This window comes from Amblyomma americanum, chromosome 5, assembly GCF_052857255.1.
Source record: "Amblyomma americanum isolate KBUSLIRL-KWMA chromosome 5, ASM5285725v1, whole genome shotgun sequence".
Lineage (NCBI taxonomy): Eukaryota > Metazoa > Arthropoda > Arachnida > Ixodida > Ixodidae > Amblyomma > Amblyomma americanum.
Genome location: NC_135501.1, coordinates 200,286,993 through 200,308,912, shown reverse-complemented (window position 1 = coordinate 200,308,912; position 21,920 = coordinate 200,286,993). Strand labels below are relative to the sequence as shown.

At 50.2% G+C, this 21,920-nt stretch overlaps 1 protein-coding gene across 1 annotated transcript in view; it reads right to left on the bottom strand.

The window, feature by feature from the left end:
- Nucleotides 1-10,147, bottom strand: part of LOC144135504 (1,5-anhydro-D-fructose reductase-like) — a 28,533-nt gene extending 18,386 nt beyond the window's left edge. Inside the window, exons 1-4 of the mRNA XM_077668155.1 lie at nt 9,798-10,147; nt 6,065-6,232; nt 3,382-3,702; nt 2,055-2,171 (exon numbers count right to left, since the gene is read on the bottom strand). Of these exons, the coding sequence (XP_077524281.1) occupies nt 2,055-2,171; nt 3,382-3,702; nt 6,065-6,232; nt 9,798-10,025 (834 nt within the window). The 5' untranslated portion in view covers nt 10,026-10,147. The remainder of the gene's footprint in view (nt 1-2,054; nt 2,172-3,381; nt 3,703-6,064; nt 6,233-9,797) is intronic.
- Between the last annotated feature and the right edge of the window lie 11,773 nt (nt 10,148-21,920).

The following is a 21,920-nucleotide window of genomic DNA, read 5'->3' as shown; positions in this document are numbered from 1 at the left end:
ATTTCTTTGCCGCCGGTGGTGGCGTTCAAGTCGGGCGTTGCACCAACTGCTAAGTCCGCCTCCCTTTCCGGAGCCAGAATGCAAACGCTGCTGGCCGTCACCATCGGTCGCGAGTCGGAATTTCGGACAAAAATAGCACCATCCGCTCCGATGCGAACGTGCTTTCCCGCCAAGCGTGTGTCTGTCCACGCGTACGCAGTGAAGGCACGTAATGAGCTACGCTTTGTTAACAGGAAGCAGCCAAACCATTTGGCAATTAGCGCCGGAAGTAATTAGGCGGGAACAAAGGGGGAAGCATGCCGTAAACGACCGCGCCGGTCCGCGATAGTTCGTCGATAGCGAGCGCGCCAATTTCGGCCGCTTTCTACCGCTGTGTCTTCCACGGCGGAGTTGTTGAGCCGAGAAAAGGTTTGTGCACGCGTTTCTGAGCGCCTGCGACCACTCGGGTTTACACAGCTCCTCGTGGCTGCGAGTTGTGAGTCGGACGAGAGAAGGCGCGCCTTTGAAAAGGAGGCACACGTGGCTCTTGACGAGGAGGCGATAGTTTGTGAGGTGAAAATAAACTCCGGCGCTCATCGAGCTATCGTTAGAAATTATAAGTGACATTTCTACCCGCCGCGGTGGCTCAGTGGTTAGACTGCGCGGCTACTGATCCGGACTTCCCGGGTTCGAACCCGACCGCGGCGGCTGCGTTTCGATAGAGGCGAAAACGCAAAGGCGCCCGTGTGCTGTGCGATGTCAGTGCACTTTAAAGATCCCCAAGTGGTCGAAATTATTCCGGAGCCCTCCACTACGGCAGCTCTTTCTTCCTTTCTTCTTTCACTCCCCCTTTATCCCTTCCCTTACGGCGCGGTTCTGGTGTCCAGCGATATATGAGACAGATACTGCGCCATTTCCTTTCCCCAAAAACCAATTATTATTATTATTATTATTATTATTATTATTATTATTATTATTATTATTATTATTATTATTATTATTATTATTATTATTATTATTATTATTATTATTTCTGCTGGATTGGTGGGAAAGTATACGTGGATGATAACGGCGCAATAAGAGTGAGGCGACGAGCAGAGGAAAGTTGCTCGTATAGTACCGCGGCTGGTACGAGGACTGACGACAAATGAACCTGATTATTTGAATGACCATGTTTGAGTGTCTGTCCAGCCTTGGCGCAAGCGCTGAGATTGCTCGGCGGTTTGTACTCAGTAAAGAATTCAGTTGTTAGCCCAGCCGTTGTCCTGTGTTGTTCTCTCCTTGTGTGTTCGTCTTTTCTGGCTTTTATATTTTTTCTTCAACATGCCATACCAACAGTTCCAACATTCTGCCCTGCTTAAGGACTAATAATAATAATAATTGGCTTTTGAGGAAAGGAAATGGCGCAGTATCTGTCTCATATATCGTTGGACACCTGAACCGCGCCGTAAGGGAAGGGATAAAGGAGGGACTGAAAGAAGAAAGGAAGGAAGAGGTGCCGTAATGGAGGGCTCCGGAATAATTTCGACCACCTGGGGATCTTTAACGTGCACTGACATCGCACAGCACACGAGCTTAAGGACTGCCGATTCCATTTTTCTGCATGCAGTTGATGCGATCCAGATGGTAACGATGATGGTGATAACGAAGCATATTATTCTGGGTGGTGATTACAGTAGGTTAACAAAGGTATTACAAGGAAAAAGAGGTGCCTCAGTGGAGGGCTCCGGAATAATTTCGACCGCTTGCCACTCTAAGCAGAAAAGAGTAAAATGAGAATAAGATGTCCTCTTGCACCCAAAAGGGAGTGCGCTAGAGGACAGCTTACTCCCTTTTTGATCCCACGCAGGCATATCAGTGTTTAGAGTGTGGGGATCTTTAACGTGCACTGACATCGCACAGTACACGGGCGCTTTTTGCGTTTCGCCTCCACCGATATGCGGCAGCCAGCTCAATAGCCGAGCTCGCTAACAACTGAGCCAACGCGATAGGGTTCAAGGAGGGACGTTACTACTGCAAAACAGCACGGAAAAAGAGAGGAGGAAAGATGGTTTTCTTGAAGTGTTCCCTGTTACCTGCAAGGCGGCAGGCTTGATGGTCGCAGCGCGGAGGATCCTGGCCACCTGCTCCTTGTTGAAGTTGCAGAGGCCGATGGACCGCGTCATGCCCATGTTGGCTGCGTCCTCCATTCCCTAAGGATGGCAAGCCGACATGGAGAAGGCCAAGAAGCCCAAGTCGAGGAAGAATCGAGGGAAATTATGACGGGTTGTTCAGGCGAAATAACCGAACGGGCCAAGCAACAGTCGCTTATTATCTAAGAAAAAAAGCTAGGGCAATGTAAGAGTAGGTGTCTCTTTTTTTCTTTTTCTCTTTACAGTATATACATTGGGCCCGTGTTCTATAGTGTCATCACAATGGCATCCCATGTGACGTTGAACAGGGCTGGCACAGTTACCGGGTCTTTCCTACAAAGCAATGTTCATTTTAACGCGATAGCGTTATAGAGCTAGTGTCGCAGAAAATCCGGCGTAGTCGTCGGCGTCGTTGACCGTCAGCGAGAAACCTCCGAAAAATCCCCAGACAAGCAACCTAGGAGGTAGGCGGGCCAGCTAGGTCACGTGACCTTGTGGTGTCATCGCAGCCTGCCCCCCCGTATTGCGGGAAAACTGCGCACCGTGGCAGGTGCCAGTTAAGTTACTGGTCATTAATGACTGGTCCCAAGAGGTGGCTGAGAAAAGCAATCTGGATCGCACATGTCCCACCGGTGGCAGCACCTGCCATCGCAGGGCAGTGACGCATCGCTTAATCGCTGCACCACTTCGCCGGGAGTGGTCTGAGAACTCCTAGAGACCTATGAATGTATAGAATACCCAATTCTGCATATATGGGCCTTAAATCAGTAATGCTATTGCATCATACCCTTATGGTGAACCTTAGGTGTATCCTCCAATTCTTTGTAACGACAGCTACTTTGTAATGATGGCTACAATTTTTTGTAACGATAGCGTGGCGGCGCCGCCACCCTGTGGTTGCGCGCCACCATGTGGCTGCGCCGCCACGCTGTCACGTGGTGCGGAGCAGCTGCTGGCGGCGCGGCGCCGTGGCTGATCCCGTGGTTCGTCACGTGGCTGATCACGTGACCGAATACCACTCAGCCAGCTGTAGCTATCGCGTCACTCCAGGTTTAACCCGAGCTAAACCACCGCCAATTTTTTTCGCCCTCTCGAAAGCATGTGGTACATGTGCGACACGACTGCCACGATAGCGATAAAATGACGCCATGGAAGTGCATGAAATTCGTTTTACACTGCGATCAGTACCACGTTCCCACGAGTGCGCGATATACGAGCCGTGAACTGCACCCGGCACTAAACACGCCCGTTGCTCAAACAGCGCCCTCACCCTCCACGTCTCCAGGATGTCGGTCACGTCCGCAGCGCCGGCCAAGTGGGCTGCAGACTCGTCCTCCGTGCCGGGGCTCTCCGGCGAATCGCTGCCTTTAGGCCTGCCCAGATGGTCCATCTGGGGCTGCTGGCTTTGCAGGTGGTGCGGCTCATCTGCTGCCGCACCGGCGGCGTGCAGGCGGTGGCGGTTCTTCTTGAAGGCGCGCTCGTACACAGGGAAGTGCACCAGGTACAGGTCGACGAAAGGCACCTGCAGCTTCTTGAGCGATGAGCGCAGGTACTTGCGGACCTTCTCGCGCCGGTTGCCCTCGCACGGCAGCTGGACCGCAGTGAAAACGACGGTATGGCTCAATTGAGTTACACCCCTTTTACCCTTTTATTGGTCCTCTCAGAAAAAATACAAAAAGAAACATAAATGAAAGAGAGAGAGAGAGAGAGCCCGGACCAGTAACGCTTTACCGGGCTTAAAGACAATAAAAAAGAAAAGGAGCTAAACGCTAAAAAAACTTAATTTAAAGAGAATAGCAGGAAAGTAGAAACAAAAAACAAACAAAAAACATAAAACCCCAAAGGTACAGAACAGACAGAAGCACAGATAATGTCACAGAGAATGTCAGCACAGACAAAGTCACAGGAACAGTTGGTCCAGACACCACAGACAGTCAGGAGCACAGATAATGTCACAGACAATGCCAGCACAGATAAAGCCACAGGCACAGTTGGTCCAAACACAGTGTCAACGCCTTCCTGATTTCAATGACAGCCAGATCAGCCGGTTGGGGAAGTCACGACCTTTCCTACAGCCCTTGTTTCCGCCTCTCCATTCGCTGGTCTTCGTGTCTGCTACGTACTCCCGTTGTCAAAAGTAACCGGGCAGCCGTATAGCGGAGCCGTTATGGCACCCCTGAAGACCGAAAGGTGTCAAAACGCGGGGACTAGAGATCCCCTTACTTTGCACAGATTCAGAGCTTAAAGGCTGCCGTAAGCGATTCGTTACGCGCCTAAAAAACAAACCACCTGTGCCCGGTTACTTTTGACAAAGACTGTACGTGCTGTGAATATAATACAGCTGCCCACAACTAGCGACCTACCGCGTAAAAATGGCGAACAAATATTCGTACTCATTTAATGCGACAGTATTAAAGCCTCACCAGGATTGGATTGTAAAACCTTATTTGTCCAACAGATGTAGGGAAGGCTTTAAGCCTTCCCACCTAGACGACGGCCAGGAGTCCTTGGACCCTAGCGGCGGTTTCGGCCAGTCGGACGGTCTTCAGTTGAATCTCCGGATCGGAGCTGAGTAATAAGGTCTCCCATTGTTCTAAAGACTTTATGCTTCCCTCGGAGGGAGCCTGTGGGCATTCCCACAGAATGTGATTAAGATCAGCCCTGGCTTTACATAGCTTACACTGGCTGGAGTACTGACCCGGGTAGTAGAGGCTGCACGACACCGAGCTTGGAAACGAGTTGGTTTGCAGGCGACGCCAAGTGGAGGCCTGGCTCTTGTTTAAGAATATATCAGCCGGAGGATATTTAACCCGCCCTAGTCTGTAGTGTTGTCTGTAGTGTTGTAGTCTGTAGTTTGTTGCCGGTCATAAAATTCATCGATTGGCCAGAACAAAGTGACGTCAAAAGAGGGGAAGTACTGTCACTTCCGGCAAAGCCATCAACAGCTTCTAATGCACTGCCAACACATAAGGCAGTTAGGTGCCCCCGTGAATTTTTTCTTTCACGGGATAGTAGCCATTCCAACAGCTGGCGCTAAGGCGTAATCCACGGCACCACGTAAGTGGCGCCACATCGTGACAAGTAAACGAATGGAGGCCTCCAAATCGGCCCCATTCAGGAAGACTCTGAATGGGCGCGAGCGATGGAGCTGGTATTGAAATAGAGGAGACATTGCCACAACGTAGGTAGACTTGTTTATGACCCCCGTGAAAAACTGGCACAGGTGTGAGGTAATTGGTTCGCTTGCAGTAGTTACCCCAGGTCAAACGTTTAGATGAAGACGGCGATGAAAACAACTGGACGCGCATTGCTAGTCCTAGGACACCATTGCGTTTACTTCGACGCCCTCGTTTAAACATCAAACCTGGACAGAACGATGCCAACTGACAAGAAAGCCGAAAAAAAGTTTTAAATGGCCAGGAAACCGCAGGAGGGGACACAGCGCAGTGAAGGGTGCAAGGATACATAATTATTACAAACGTTTACTACTATTATTGTAATACAGGTACAGAGACTTGAAGTCATCAACTCAAGCATGCAAGTGCTGAAAACACAGCTGTTCAAGGTATACAGTTAAGTACAAAACATTATTTCATAGAGCTCTGGGCTGCGGAAAAAAACTAGAGGATTGTCAGTACGTGACCATTCAAAGTATTCTAAACAGTACACAGAAAGTGTACAATAAAAATACAAGCATAAATCATAAGTTACTGAACATAACAATATTCATGCTTAACAAACGTAAATGTTATTAAGCTGGCATATGCCTCAATATTCGTCGAGAGCATGCTCGATAATGCAGAACTGTGCGTAACGAAAGCACAAAGGAGCCGCCACCCGGGCGTTGACGTCCGATCTCTTCAGAGTAGCAAAGTGGGAACCTTATAGTATACGCGCTGTTCTGTGCTCTCTGTGCTTAAGTCAATCGTGTCATGAGGGAATGTGCAGCGTACCTTTGTGGCGATGAACAGGTCCTCGCGCTTGACCTTCCCGGCGGCGATGACCTGACGCAGCGCGTTGCCGATGGCCGCCTCGTTGTGGGCCGCGTGCGACGTCTCGATGTACCTGTAACCCGCGGTCACCGCGGCCTCCACCACACTCCCAACGACTGCCGCGTCACCCTGCGGCGTAACGCTACAGTCGGACGTCCGCGCGCGTCCGTTCCAAATGCACTGGACGTACTGGACTATTGACTTACTATTGAGCTCTGTGTACCATTGATGAACTATTGAGTACGTTAATGGTACAGAGCTCTATAGTACTACGTCAATACCGCACAGAGATAAATAGTATGTCAATACTACAAAAAGCTGAATAGCACGCCAATATAGTACGTCCAGTGAATTCGGGATGAGCTCGCAGGCGCACAGTTACCTGCGGCTACCCCGGACATCTATACGCCATTCGCCATCCCCTACCATGGCCGGCTTCACCCTGCAACATAGCACTGGATTCGCACTTCCCGGCTGGCCATAGCTAGGTGCACCAGTGCACACCTTTCGCGAATATATTCGACCTACAGCTGCGCATCTTATCATTGCTTCCGCGTCCCGTGACTTCGCAACTTTTTACGCCGCTGCTGTTGCTGCTTCCCGTCAGAGGCACTGCAGCGGCCGGGTTAGCCCCCGTGGGATGCCTCCGGAGTATGTGCATGCACAACTTCCGTGGTTATTTTTAACCTTGAAACCCAGGTGGTCGAAGTTATTGCGGAGCCCTCCACTACGGCACCTTTCATCCTCTCTTATTTCACTCCCTCCTTTATCCCTTCCCTTACGGCGCGGTTCAGGTGTCCGCCGATATGTGAGACAGATACTGCGCCATTTCCTTTCCCCAAATACTAATTTATTATTATTATTATTATTATTATTATTATTATTATTATTATTATTATTATTATTATTATTATTATTATTATTATTATTATTATTATTATTATTATTATTATTATTATTAAACCCCAGGTCTTGGCTGAGTCCCCAGATGGAGGCGCGGACTTTGACTTTCGCATGGTTTGTGCCGTAAGCACGGAAGACTCCGCAGGCTGTCTTCTGAGCTGTCATGCCTGGTCCAGGCGTCCCAGCCACGCTTCGTGCACAGTATTCCCGTTGTGCTGCTCAGCTGCTTCTTCAGCCTTGCGCACTGTTGATGCCTCTTATCACAAGAGCCATACTCCCTGCTGAGTTGGCGAGATATTGTTCGAGCCAGCGCCCATATTCCGAATGCTTGCATCATTTTGTTAAAACTTAATTCCTTGCACATGCGTGGACTTCGACTAAGCCGTCTCCTAAGCCGTGCTCTTTGACGAGTGCATCACAGAGGGGCATTCGGCGCGGCCGAAGTCTTCCAAGCTCCCGTGTGACACTGGTGCGATCACACCCAGCAATACCGACCAAAAGCGTTTTTCAGCTGGAAAGAGTTTATGAACGCAATTTTTTTTCTTATATTGTAAGATTTCACTATAAAAATGAATATATGCACAGATCTCTCGTCGGCAGGCTAGCATTTTTTACTACATTCCCCATTAGTTTTCTATGGCAGCCTTAGCTGCTCGATGCGAGTGATGGAAAAACTTAAAAAAAATATTTTGCTGCACTTCGCAAGAATGGGCAATTGCGTTCAATAGTGGCGTAACAGTACCTCACAATAATTCAACAGCCTTTTTTTTTTTCAAGAATGCTGCACATGGTCGTGTGCCGTGCTAGATTCCCACATGTTCCGCCCCACTCCCTCCACAGGTGTTTGGCCGTCCCGAAAGCACCTGTGACCTCGACCACATTGTTCTGCCACATGGTTGCCTGTCTCTCTACTGCAGCCCCGTTCTGTAAGAACTTCGCGACCTAAACTGCGCTAACGCACGCATACACCCTTGCACCCGCACCTTATGCGAGCTTTCTGTTTTCGCTTATGTGCGCAATGGCTTGAGCACGTTGCGATTAACGTAACACTCGCGCTCCCAATTTAGCCTATAAGCCTAGCTAACAAAGTGCTTTCACATCTTGTTAGCAGCGCCATAAATGAATGTGGGCAAGACACCGAAATGGCCCTTGGCGTAATATAAGCATGAGGCGCTTCTTCGTCATGGTTATATGCCACCGTGTTGCAACGCTTGTTACGTGTTCGAAAGGACGGTCAAAGGAGCACGAGCAGCTTGACTAAAGAGCGCTACAGCTAACGTGTTTCAGGTGCGCACAAGGCATTTCGCCCCCGATAAGCTGGACACCAAACCAGGGGAACGCTTGTACAGTCGCGATCTCTTTAACGGGGAACACGGGAGCGCGTGGCAAATAGGCTCCAACCGTACTTGTGATGATTCGTGGAGGATTCTTTTAAAAACAAAATGATGAGGGAGGTGCGGTTAAATCAACTGCTGACACTCCCCGCCGCACCCGTGAGTCTAGAAGACGCTGAGCATTTCGTCAGCAGTTCAGAGTCATAACGAATGGGTATCGCAGTGCGGCAGTGACTATAGCGATGAGGTCTAGTGTAGTCATAGTGTTTCTTACTATTAAGTAGAGGGAAAGCTGGCGGCGCTGCACCAGAACCTCCATGGGCGCGCAAAGCATCATGGGGCGATGAGCTACTTGGTGCGGGACAGTAGGTTTTTTTTCAGTAACACAGAGTGGCGTTACTGAGATGTTCAATTCCGTATCCATGGCGCGCTCCGCGCGCAGACGGCTTCGGCGTTGAAGTAGCGTGCAAAAGCCATAGTAGCAAAAACGCAACAGCACACGACGCCTATAAAAGGTTTCTGTTTTCCGAAATGCTGTGTAAAAACCTTTTAAAATGTTGAAGCGCCAAAAACTTTTTTCACAAAACATATTTCTTTTTAAAAGTGCGCCTGTTAAGCACGAAATATTGGCTTTTGCGATCTGCAATGCTTGGCCAGTAGGAGAGCAAGCCATCGGTTATTTTGAGCAAACTTTGCATTTACATGCTTTTCTGCTCGTTTATTGCAGTTTATAGACAGGAAATTGCATGTCAGCGCATTCTTGATTATCGAACAACGTTTATTTTTATTATTTATTGGCCAAAATTTGTAGCTCTGCAGCTGGTAGCTCTCCGCCCCATGATGCTTAGAGCGCCCATGGTGGTACAGGTGGTCTCGAGGAAGCTCCTTGCAAGCTCCCATAAGCGGGGCGCCAACTTTCCCTCTATTTAATAGTAAGAAACTCTGAGTGTAGTGATAAACATCGCTGCCTCGTGATTCCATTCCTTTGTGCGAAGATTCTCTCCGGTTCAAAGCGTTAGTAGTGATACCGTGACATCAGAACGTCTGGAATGCGGCCGACTCAACAGGAGATCACATCACCACTGGTGGGGAGTGCCGGCAGACGGCAGAATGATTTCCACCTCGTCGAGAAAAACAGCCGCCGCGCATCGATATTAGTGGGGCTTACGGCTATCTGCCATATGCTCCCGTATTCAATGTAATAGAGACCGCGACTGTACTCATTCAAAATTGGCGGATACCATGCGGCACTGGGGGTCGAACTCCACACCGACCCCACACGAGACGGACGCTCAAACGACTGGGCCACCATTGTAATATTTGAAAGGGAGTACAGTTAGCAATCACGGGTGCCCTGAACTGTTAACGCAGGATTTTTGTTCGGAATCGTTGCTCGCGAGCACTTAATTCTCGAGCAAGCGATTCCCCCGCCAGTCAAGACTATAGGCTTGTCCTACCTTGCAAATCCCCAGGCCGATCATGGGCATCCAGACACCGTTGTTCAAAAGGACGCAGTGGCGTCGGTAACTAGTCACCGGGTCCGTGTGGAACAGGCTGCGCGGAGTCATCACCCCGGAACTCGTGTGACGCTGTAGGGTCTGCCCAACCTGGGGCTCCGGCTGCGTGACGCCATCTTCGGGACCCGTCTCGGTCTTCTTGGGCCGCACGTCGACGCTGCTGCTCATGTCGGATACGCGGCCCCGCGAGCGGACACGGGAAAAGTGGACTGCACTCTATACATACACACTGTTCGAGCCCGATTGCTGCTGTCATTCAAGACGCGAGCACTGAAAAAGGGCCACACAGCGACGCGATTCGGATGATGTGGATAGTTGATTCGAATACGGATGGAGGCTGGGAAAGTATGGGCGAGAAAGTTTCAACGCAAGAAGAAGATGAAGAAGTTATCGCAGGCTGACACATTCTACGGGACCCGTCAGGATTTCTAGGGCTCCTGTAGGGGTCAAATTCAGCTATATGTTTCCAAATTCGTACGATACGCATTGCGCCTTCTGCGGTGAAGTGGCTGACTTATCTCATATGGTATGGGCATGCCAGAAAAAACCAGCCATTCGAAGAATCAATAACCCAAAAACTGAGAACTGGGAGGCGGCGCTGTCCAGCTCACATTCGACCAGCTTTCGTTGGTCAACCAGGCAATAGCTACGGCAAAACTTAGCGGTGGTTAACCTCTGGTTAAACCTGGAGTGACGCGATAGCTACAGCTGGCTGAGTGGAACTTGGTCACGTGACCAACCACGTGAAGAACCACGTGATCAGCCACGGCGCAGCGCCGCACCACGTGGCCAACCACGTGACAGCATGGCCACAGCCAGCGTGACAGCCACAGGGTGGCGCGCCGCCACGCTGAAGGCTCGAAATGAGACCGTAATGTAGCTATCGCTACAAAAGCCAATGGGCTCCTGGAATGAGGGCCCGCCCAACCATTCGATGCATTAAACGTTTCTCGCTCTCTCTACAGCACCCGAAATAATTGATCGTTTTCTGCTGTACTGTCGCTGCAGCTTCTCGTAAGGAGGAGATTTCAAAACATTCCTCTTCAACAACTCTGCCTTGGCAGCCTGAGGTATCCTACTGAGATTGTTTGTTCCCTCGGGACAAGAACGTTTTGACATGCTAAAGGGAACGGGTGCTCCGCCGTACAATGCTTTATTTAACGATCGAGATGGCCCCCTAGTTAAAATGTTCCTCTATTTCTATTCACTTGCACCCCATGTAACCGATTCATTCCTTTTGATATAGTTTCATTTCGTGCGTGTAAAGCCACCTTCCGGCCTTTAATTACACATCTGTATCGCAAAAATCAATTCCTTTGCACTCCTATAAGGGCCTTAGGAACTGGCCGCAGGGATATACCACCTACCTATTGTAAAGAATCTAGCTAGCATTGCACTCTAGCGAAAACGCAAAAGAAAAAACTTCTACGCATTTTACTCCCTCTTATTCCCCGCCTCCTGCATTTGAAAATGACAGTGATAATTAACTGTCCATCCACCACTCTGTCTCTCCGCGAGGTGTCCCAATCCCAACCCAAACTCAAGCAGTTGAACGCCATGGTGCTCTTTGATCTCATTGGTCAGAAGGAGATCACGCGATTCCGAAGTGCGGACGTCATCGATCATATTTTGCTATGACAAACATATACGACATTACTATAATGAAGCGCGACAAAAATAGCCCCTGCCCAAACTGCGCATAACCCTGATTCACCTGCTGCCGCAAAACATATTATAGAAGATAAAAAGCAAAGCTCAAGAAAGTGAAGCAGAAATGGTTGTTCCTTCATGCACGACTTCCGCGTTGCAGTCAATAGCCGCAGTTCCTGGGCTGAAACAAAGAGGTCTAAGGGCGCCGCCATACTGGACGCCATCGTAAGACAAGAAAATGTTGAGGATTACGCCGCCCACCTGGTCTCCACAGGGGACAGGACTCTGTCCCGTGCAGGACCACAGTGGACATTGGACTGCGCTCGCAAAATAAGAAAGTGTTAAGGATTATGCCCCCCACCCAGTTCAGGGCACCGGACCGTGTCCCGTGCAGGAACGCAGTGGGGAAATGGCGACAGTACGCGCATGCGCACTGAGAGCTTGCCAGTTCCAGCGTCGTGTGCTCGGCTGTTCTGAGGGGACGCAACACCTCTGTTGCTCCCCTGCTCGCGAAAAGCGACCTGGGTCTCGCAAGTCTCACTAGTCAAACCCCTCACGGGCATCAACAGCTGTTAATGCTGCTCACGTTAATGATGCTGATTAGGTGCCCCTGTGTTTTGTTTTTGCGTTCTCGTTTTCTTTATTCTGTATTCAAAGATACACGGTACAGCACTGCTAAGGATCACGCTGCCACATGCTGCACTCAGACGGCGTGGTGAAGAATTGCTTCACGCTCCTTAGTTGTAGCAGGCGACAGCCATGGTCTCTGGCCACTCGTTCTGAAGACGAACACGCACCGCTAATTGCCACCGCTCTTCTATTAACGCGACAGCGTTAAGGAGCTCGTGTCTCAGAAAAGCCGGTGTCGTCGGCGGCGTTTGCCGTGAGCGAGAAATGGCGCATATCGGTGGACACCTGAACCGCACCGTAAGGGAAGGTATTTTCCTTCCCATACTGCGGGCTACGGGTGTCCAGCGAGAATTGTGAGAAAGGCGTTATTTCCTTTCCTTAAAACCAATTTTCATTTCATTTTCCTTCCCTTACGGCCTGTTCGGGTGTCCACCGAGATATGTGAGACAGGCGTCCTTTCCTTAAATTGTCCAACGGGCCACGCGTCGCGCCGAACGGGCGATGGCGTTCCGTGCACCCCTTGGCAACGCTGCAGCACGCTGTCGCGTCTCACTCTTAAAGACGAAGCTTATAAGCGTCCTCCAGTTTTTTTCTCGTTTTCGCTATCACGTGGGGTGGGCGTTTCCTTGCTCCAGTCACGGTAGTGTTTTAACGTTATCAACAAAGCATCCACTACTCTGCAATCGTCCTCCAGAAGCGCGAAACGTCCAGCCTTTTAAGCGCGTGCATCAAGATATGATCATTACTACTTTTGGCAGGAACATGCGCTTCAGTCGGCAGCGATAGAAAACGATAAAGCAGCTTCGGAGCCTCCCGTTGGACTCTGGGTAGGACGACTGCGCATGCGCTTACTCGTTTAATCACGCTACCAATCTACCGTTGCCTCTGACTTTGCACCCGCAGCCTAGACAACCGCACCATTTCCAGCTAGCTGACAGTCTGTAACGTCCTGCACCGGACGCTCCCCATTTTAACCCTCATGGAGAGCTCTTCCTACTACGCACAGCTGTTCACATTTCTCCGAGGTCATGCCCTGCAGGCGTCGGGGAACAGGCAGGGCTGGCAGCCAGCGGACCTGGACTTCAACCGGCCATGCACTTCGGTAGAGAGCGGCCGCGAGTGCTGGCTTTGCTTCCAGCTTCCCCACTGGAACAGCGTACTGAACCCTTTAGGTCTGAACCTTTCCGAAGTGGAACCCGGCCGTCTCGAGCTGGCAACCTTCAAGCCAGTCGCGAACATGCACATCGTGAGCACGCACAATCGGCAAGCCTGGTGCTCCATCTTCTTCCTCACGTGGCTACCCAGGAAGCACCGCTGCGTCCATTTCCTCGCGGTCCGTCGAAGCCTACCGTGCGTACCATACTCCGGGTGGCGCCTGGCGCCCGAGGAGTCCAGATTCGGCGCCGGAAAGCAGTGCCACTTGCGGCATGTGATATGGAAGATGGACTCCGTGAACTGGGGCTTGCTCGAGCTCTTCCAGGAGGACGCCACCAAGTTGGAAACGCTGGAAGTGTCGTTCGGCCAAGGGACAAGGGTGGTGATTCCCGACGAATTTCGCCAACTGGTCCGTCGCTCGGCTGGCACTCTGCAGACCTTCAGACTTTACATGTCGTCGCACTCCGACGCCTGCGAGCGATTAGGGGAGATTGCCTTGTGCCAGTCGTTGGTGGAGCTGGACATTGCCTTGACGCGTGCCACGCTCGCGCCGCAGACGATAGCCCGCATACTATCTTCGACCAGCGCACTACGGAAGCTGAGCTTTTACTATCCGCCGTACTCGCTCGGAGATCGTGCCTTTGCTGATGCTCTGACGAGGAACCGGACTCTTCTCGAAGTCCGCGTCGGCAGTCCCTCCATCGAGGCGTTCGGCGTCGTCTGCGACGCTCTGACGGAGAACTCCTCAGTGCGCATCCTCTCCCTTGTCTGTATGCTCCCACGAGGCCAGTTGATGACGCCGGACGACAAGGTTGCGTCACTACTGCGCGGAAACACTGTACTAGAGTCGCTAACGCTGTCGGGTTTCCGGTGTTTCATCGAGGATCCAGATAGCGTCGCCGGTGCACTGGGCGACAATGCAGCGCTGAAATCCCTCACGTGTGCCCCCGACTGCACTATGCTCGCCGGCGTGGTTTCGAGGCTGGTCGCCGCTCTGGAGAGGAACAAGACCCTACAGCGCATTCAGGTCGACGCAGTCTTCGGATCCAGGGAGCAAAGGTAAGAGTTGAGTTCTTAACGCGTGTTCTGATCTATTTCACGCCATGGCAGAGACACGCATGCGCGTTGTCTGTTTTCAGAACAAAATGAAACTGCGATGACAATCAAAATACCAGCGCAGTATTACAGAACTTTTTATGCGATAACGAGTAGAGCTCGTACGATGAAAAGCCGCCGACATAAATAGTAGTAGTCGGTACCGCGTGTCGGAAATTATGGGGGGGGGGGGGGGGGGGGCTGCGTAAAAAAAGAATCGTATCGGGCCAACCGTTTGCCGCAGAATGTTCCAGATCGTGTCACACGATTCAGGGCTTCGTGCAGCATGAACTTACAATAGTAGGAAACAACTTAAAAAAAACATCAGATACTAACACTGGGCCACTGTCCGCGGCGTCCTGTATAACTCCGCTAGCCAATCAAAATAGTAAACGCAATCGGTTTTTAATATTTGACTTTATTAAACGAGCCCGGTATCAAAATTCTAGAGCTTATAATTTTTTTCTCGCGATTAGTTTGTGTTTTAGGTAACGAGAAAAGTTTTTTCTACGACTACTTTCTTGTCGTGGAAGAATTCCGTGCGGCGGTCGTGAATGTGGGCGGAGTTTCACTGCAGAATTAAGTTGTATCCGACTAAAAGTTAAGTTGGAGCCTAGGTGGTGGCAGGGATTCGAACCGGCGACCTATAATCGGCGACCTATAATGCTTAAGAAATCGAACGATGCTAATTTTTGGTTCTAGTGACTAATGATTGATTGGTTTGTGATAGGCAATGAGGCGTTAATGAAATCATTGTAGTTAGTTGTTTAAGAAAATGAAAAACATGGGGGTTCAAAGGTGTCAGGATGCTCCGAAAGAAAAACCAATGCTTGATGATGCTAATTAGGAAAATTTCATGTGTAATTGCTCAACTATTTGAAACAACTGAAAAATAAAAAATTCGTTTAAGATGCAAACTGTTCAAAATGGTAAGCACAATCCACTACACTATCGCGTCATATCCTCTAGGCGGAGCTTAGATGTCCCTTTTCTTTTTTTTATGTAGTGCCTTGCTAGCCAGTGAGCTATCGCTTTTCCAGGCGATGGAGCAAGCATGTTCCATTTGTGCTTCAATGCTCTTTATTGACGTGCTATGCTCAAGCGCAGTTTTTTTTCTAACGCGACAGCGTTAAGGAGCTCGTGTCGCAGAAAAGCCGGTGCCGTTGGCGTCCGCGTCTTTGGCCGTGAGCGAAAAATGGCGCATCTCGGTGGACACCTGAACCGCGCCGTAAGGGAAGAGATTTTAACGCGACAGCGGTAAGGATTGATTGCTCGAGGGGATGCTTGTAGCGCGACAAAGAACACAAGGGACAGAGATTAACGGGACAAGCGCCTTGTCCCGTTCGTCTCTGTCCCTTGTGTTCTTTGTCGCGCTACAAGCATCCCCTCGAGCAAAATGAACCAACTCGCCCAGCAAAACGTTTTATTGAAGGAATGATTGATTTATTTTTATTTCCTTTAAGGCGCGGTCCGGATGTTCAGCGAGAAATGTGAAGGGCGTCATTTCCTTTCCTTAAAAGCAATTGTTCATTTTCCTTCCAATTTAGTTTTTTGCGTTTACGCTGACGATCCATACCAACAAACCGTGCGTAGCGCACGTAGTCTGAACGCGGCATTACGGCCCGGTTCGGGTGTCCGCCGAGATATGTGAGACAGGCGTCCTTTCCTTAAATTGTCCAACGGGCCACGCGTCGCGCCCAATGGGCTGCCGCGTCTCACTCTTAAAAGACAAAGCTTAAGCGTCCAGCAATTTTTAAAGCGAGAGCTTTACTGGCCGCGAACGTGCGATTTCACCGTGGCGGTGGTTCGAAGAGGCACATGACGTCACAATGCGCGCCTCGCAACGGATATTTCTCTCTCTCACACTCCCTAGTCACTATTGCTCATGCGCCACAAGTAGGACAGAACCACAGGTGTTCCGCCGCTGCGCAGCGCCGCGCCTTTCCTCAAAATCCAACTTTCAATTTTCTGTTCTCTCTTTGTTCTTTCCCTCCCTCCTTTATCCCTTCCTTTACGACGCGGTTCGGGTGTCCAACGAGATATGTGAGAAGGTTACTGTGCCATTTCCTCTCCTCAAAAACCAAAGAAAACAAGTGAGCCGACACCGTCCATGGAGTTCATTTCCGTTGACCACTTTGCAAAGGTCGTTCGAACCCGACCGCAGCGGCTGCGTTTTTATGGAGGAAAAACGCTAAGGCGCCCGTGTGCTGTGCGATGTCAGTGCACGTTAAAGATCCCCAGGTGGTCGAAATTATTCCGGAGCCCTCCACTACGGACCTATTTGTTCCTCTCTTCTTTCACTCCCTCCTTTATCCCTTCCCTTACGGCGCGGTTCAGGTGTCCAACGATATATGAGACAGATACTGCGCCATTTCCTTTCCACCGAAAACCAATTATTATTATTAAAGGTCGTTCATTTTCGCGAAAGGAAAGGCGCACAACCGGCTCCGTGGGTCAGTGGAGACCTCAATCTCGCTTTCATCTACGTGTCGTTGCTGTCCAAAAGCAAAAGCCTCCTCTGATCTCGTTCCGCACACTGGATAGGCAGCGCACCCTCCGTGCCACCCTGGGAGGTGGCATGCAGTTAATCGCTGATCGCGAGAGATTGATCACCAAATGAACGCTGCAGCCTAGCTATTGCTGCAGTACCGCATGCCAGCCGCAACGGTGTCCGCGCTAATGCATTCAGGCCACATCTCTCACCGCCGCCACATGTATCAAAGCACTAATGAGGCATCCGCATATCCAGGGATCCAGTTGTGCGCCCTTTCTTTGCTCAAAGCCGTCGCCGTCTATAGAACGTTGTCAACGCTAATGAACGGCGACATCTTTCGCTTTATATATCTGGGATTAGCTGACAGTAACTTTTTTTACCATGACTGTACATTGTATCGCGTTCCACTGCACATCACTTATGCGCACTTCTTTTCTCCCAATATAAGGAGGGCTTTGGCTGCTCTGGTGGTGTCCCTGGAATGCAGCCACCGGATCGAAGTGCAGTACTGGCACGACAGTGACCTCCTGACCATGTTGCCCATGCTGACGGCCCCGTTGGCGACTCCCAGGGACGTCTGGCTCGTCGTCGACGACATCCAGCCAAAGCAGGCATCGGCGCTCCGCACTGCTCTCGCAGGTCCACACGGAGTTCCCCTAAGGAAGCTAAGCCTGGTGTCCGAGCGACGTTGGCCTCACTGCGTGAGGGACGCGGTCAAGGACATCCTCGTCTCTAACAGTTCCTTGGAGTCGCTCGAAATCGCCGAGAGCATCAGGTACTTCGACTTGGCTGCCTACTCTCAGGATCTCGCCGAGCTGTCCAGCGCTGTGTGGAGCAGCTCGAAACTGTCGCACCTGACCATTACCACCGCCGACCATCTGTACCACGCAGAGTACGCGGAATGGCTCGTGGCCGTGCTCAGGAACAGCAAGAGCATCGTCAGCCTCTCCGTTTCTCAGCAGATGGACAACTACAGTGGAGAGAGGGCTTTCAACGTGATGGCAATGGGTCTGCTGCTAAACCCGTTCGTTGTGGATATAGATATAGATGGTCCTGTGCAGGACACGAGGGACTACATCTTCTCCAGGACGGTGACGCGGAATCGAACGCGCGTTAACGACGCGGCGCGCTTCGTCACCGGTGCGGACTCGTCCTCCAGGTGCGCTCGGGCGTTTGAGCTGCTGCGGACGAAGCAGTCGTTGCTCAGGCTGATTACTAGAGTGACACGTGGGACGGAAGATGACGCCCGCAAAGCGATCCGCGTGGCGTTTGGCCAAATGCGCGATAATCTTTTGCGCTCCGCAGGTGTCGTGAAGAGCTCCGTCACGTGCTGGCCCGCTGACGTCACGCAGATAGACGCCCTAAATATAGAATGCTGGCGCGCCATCAGTCGCTACCTGAATCTTCACGACGTGTTAGTCCAGCAGTGGTGACGACAAAAGGATGGCAAATTGCCGGACGACACCGGACTTCGCCATAGCTAAACACCAGCAGATTTACCTGTCCAGCTGGAGTGTCGTGACCGCGGTGTAAATCAATAGCAAACAGTAGCAGAAATTATGTGCATTGGCAGGTTTGTGGTGTCTATCGCAGGGGTTTCAGACGACTTGCATTGCTTGATGGGAGGAGGTTGGTGCGAGTTAACAAACTCATAATTTGACGGCTGTTTTTATTGTCTTTGACGTCTTGGCAGAATAAAAGGATTTAAACCGCGGGTACTTTTTCCCTCAAGGGCCGGCTGTGGTGGCTCAGTGGCTTTAGCGTCCAACTGCTCATCCCAAGGTCAGCGGTTTGATCCCGGCCGCGGCGGCCTATATACGATTCCTAAATACAAAAACGCCGATGCGCTGTGCGTTGTCAGCGAACATTAAGAAAAAACCATGCAGTCGTTCGTGTGTCAAATGCTATCAACGCGCTTTTGACGGCATCTGTGACGTCATTACAATTTTACACGCAGCTTCGGTATTACCGCGAGTATTTCATGCGGACATCCCAGGGTGCTGCAAATAGCGAATTTAAATTAATAGCACGGCGTTCCACCCTACCCTCCCCCCCCCACACACACATACCCACTTTCTCAGTGCCCCCCCCCCCCCCCCCCGTGCGGCTGAGCGCCTGCCAGCCGATCATGTCTTGCACTGACCCGACCATCAGATTGGCTTGTGAATATGCGCATACGAAGTGCCAATCTGTGTGGTCTTCGCTATCATGTACTGCGCTGCTTCCAGGCCCCCTGTTTAACCAACTATAAGCGCAATCCTGTACGCATAGTAGTACGTGATGTGACGAGCGCCATTATTGTGTGTGCAATGCGCAATTTCAGCTGTGCAGGCCACAGCAGCAGGTGGCGATTAGACAAAAGCTCGCGGCCTTTCGCAGTGCTTCGTGCACAGGGTCGCTCAATAGGAACGGGAACACGGGAGCGCGTGGCCTCTGCTCTTCACGAAGCGCTGCAGCCAACAGCCGGCGAGAATCGGAGGCAAATGCGCATGCGCCTAGGTACCGCCAAATCTCGTCGGCTCTCGATGGCAGCGCTTCGCGAAGCGCAGAGGCCACGTGCTCCCGTGTTCCCTTTCATATGGGGCGACACTGTATGCCCCAACGCCTGGCGGCCCCAGTCCATGTCCACTTTATATTGTATGAAGGCATGGTATTGTTGTCCATGGTCTGAGTGAAAGCTACATATTTCGTCTCGTATACCTTGCTAGCAGTGGAGTGGAATCTAAAGCGAGAGGACAGCTTGCACAGATGTGCTCTTTTCACGTGCTTGCGAGCGCATATTGCAGGGCTATAAAAGCCGTCGCCTATAGCTGTTGCAGCTGAAAGCTGTCCCGAAAGCGAGGAATTTTCTAAGCTCGATGACACCCTCGGATGCGGGAAAAAAAGTCTGACCTATATATCTACAGCGCCCATCGCAACACTGCCAAACCAGGGATGAACAGCTACACTTCTCATGTTCCCCATCCGACGCGTTTCTCGCCAGATCCCCTAATCCTGGCAAGACGCCCCGGTGGGTCAGCGGTTACGAAGGAAGGCTGCTGACCCGAACGACGCGGGTTCGATCCCGGCCACGGCGCTCTAATTTCGATGGAGCGGAAATTCCAGAGGCACATGTGCTGTGCGATGTCAGTGTACCGTGAAAGAACCCCAGGTGGCCGAAATTTCCGGAGCCATTCATTACGGCACCCCTCATAGCCGGAGTCGCTTCGCGACGAATTAAACACTCATAAATACACAAGATTTCAGTGTTTTATCTTTTCCACTTGAGTGACGTCACACAGATATGGGCAGGGCCTCTGGCGGAGAACATAAAGCCCGACGAACAAAGACGCTGCTTCCGCTTTTGGGCGTGTGCCCGGACGGTGGAGAAAAAATTGGCGGTGGTTTAGCTCTCTTTAAACCTGGAGTGACGCGAGAGCTACAGCTGGCTGAGTGGGACTTGGTCACGTGACCAACCACGTGACAGCGTGGCGACGCCGCTACGCTGAAGGCTCGAAATGCTACCCTAATGTAGCTATCGCTACGATAATACACTGACTTGATATACGTGATGCAGCATTTCTGCATCAGCGATATAATTTTCTTTTGGAATTCGCTTCCCTTTAAAAAATGCGCCTTTCCAATATTCTGTCCTGCTTTTCTTTCTCCATTATGCACTCCGCATGCTTATGACCTGTATATATATATATATATATATATATATATATATATATATATATATATATATATATATATATATATATATATATATATATATATATATATATATATATATATATATATATATATATATATATATATATAACGACAGAGGAAAGATCCATGGCCTTACATTCTGCCCTACCACCGGTAAATACAGCGAATTCTCGGTGTTAAAAGATTTGGACAACTTTGCACGAATGTTGCGACTCCGGGAATACTTCTTCGATCGGGCGCGGGTTACCGCGGATAGCAGAGAACTCGTCGTTACTAACCACCACTGGACTCCTAGTATAGGAAGGGACAAACACTTGGACATGTACATTAACGCCGTCCAGAAAGACATTATTTACGCCTACAAGAACCACACTCCAGGGAGGCAGAACTTGTCTAAAAACGAACGGGATGCATTGAAGGCTCTGAGCAGAAGGACAGATATAATCATAAAGCCAGCGGATAAGGGAGGTGGTATAGTTGTCATGGACAGCGAAAAATACATTGAAGAAGGCTTGAGACAACTCTCTAACATTAGTTTCTATAAACGTCTTGAAGCAGACCCAACTGCGCAATACCAACATTTTGTAGCGGAGACCCTGGGTCAACTTGCGAAGAATGGGGACATATCCCTACGGTTATCTAAAGCCCTCACCGCACCACACCCGTCGCCGGGCCGATTCTACATGTTACCGAAAATCCACAAAAAGAATAATCCTGGCCGCCCTATAGTATCCGGCATCGGCACGATTACAGAACCAATTTCCAGTTACATTGACACACTAATTAGACATATTCCAACAACACACGCATCATACATACGCGACAAAAACCATTTCCTTCGCGCAATAGCAGGTCTCAAACTCCCGGAAGGAGCCTTCCTGGCAACACTAGATGTAGTCTCTCTCTACAAAAACATTCCTCATTCCGATGGCATTAAATCTCTGATCGAAGCGTATGGACAAAACAGAAAGGAGGAAACCCCTACCCCACGTGTTTTAAAAATACTGGCAAAAATCGTACTCGAATATAACAACTTCGAATTTAACAATGAACACTATTTGCAAATTAATGGCACAGCCATGGGTACAAGGATGGCACCAACCTACGCCAATATCTTCATGCATAATATTGAATCCAAATTTCTGAAAGATTGCCCCATAAAGCCCACCCTATACAAACGCTACTTGGATGACATCTTTTTAATATGGACTGACACAGAGCAAGAACTCATACGTTTTATTGAAAACTTCAACCTCGTCCACCCCAACATATCTTTCACTTACACGTACTCCAACACCAAAATTAACTTTCTAGATGTTGAGATTTCAGTAAACAAAGGCTCA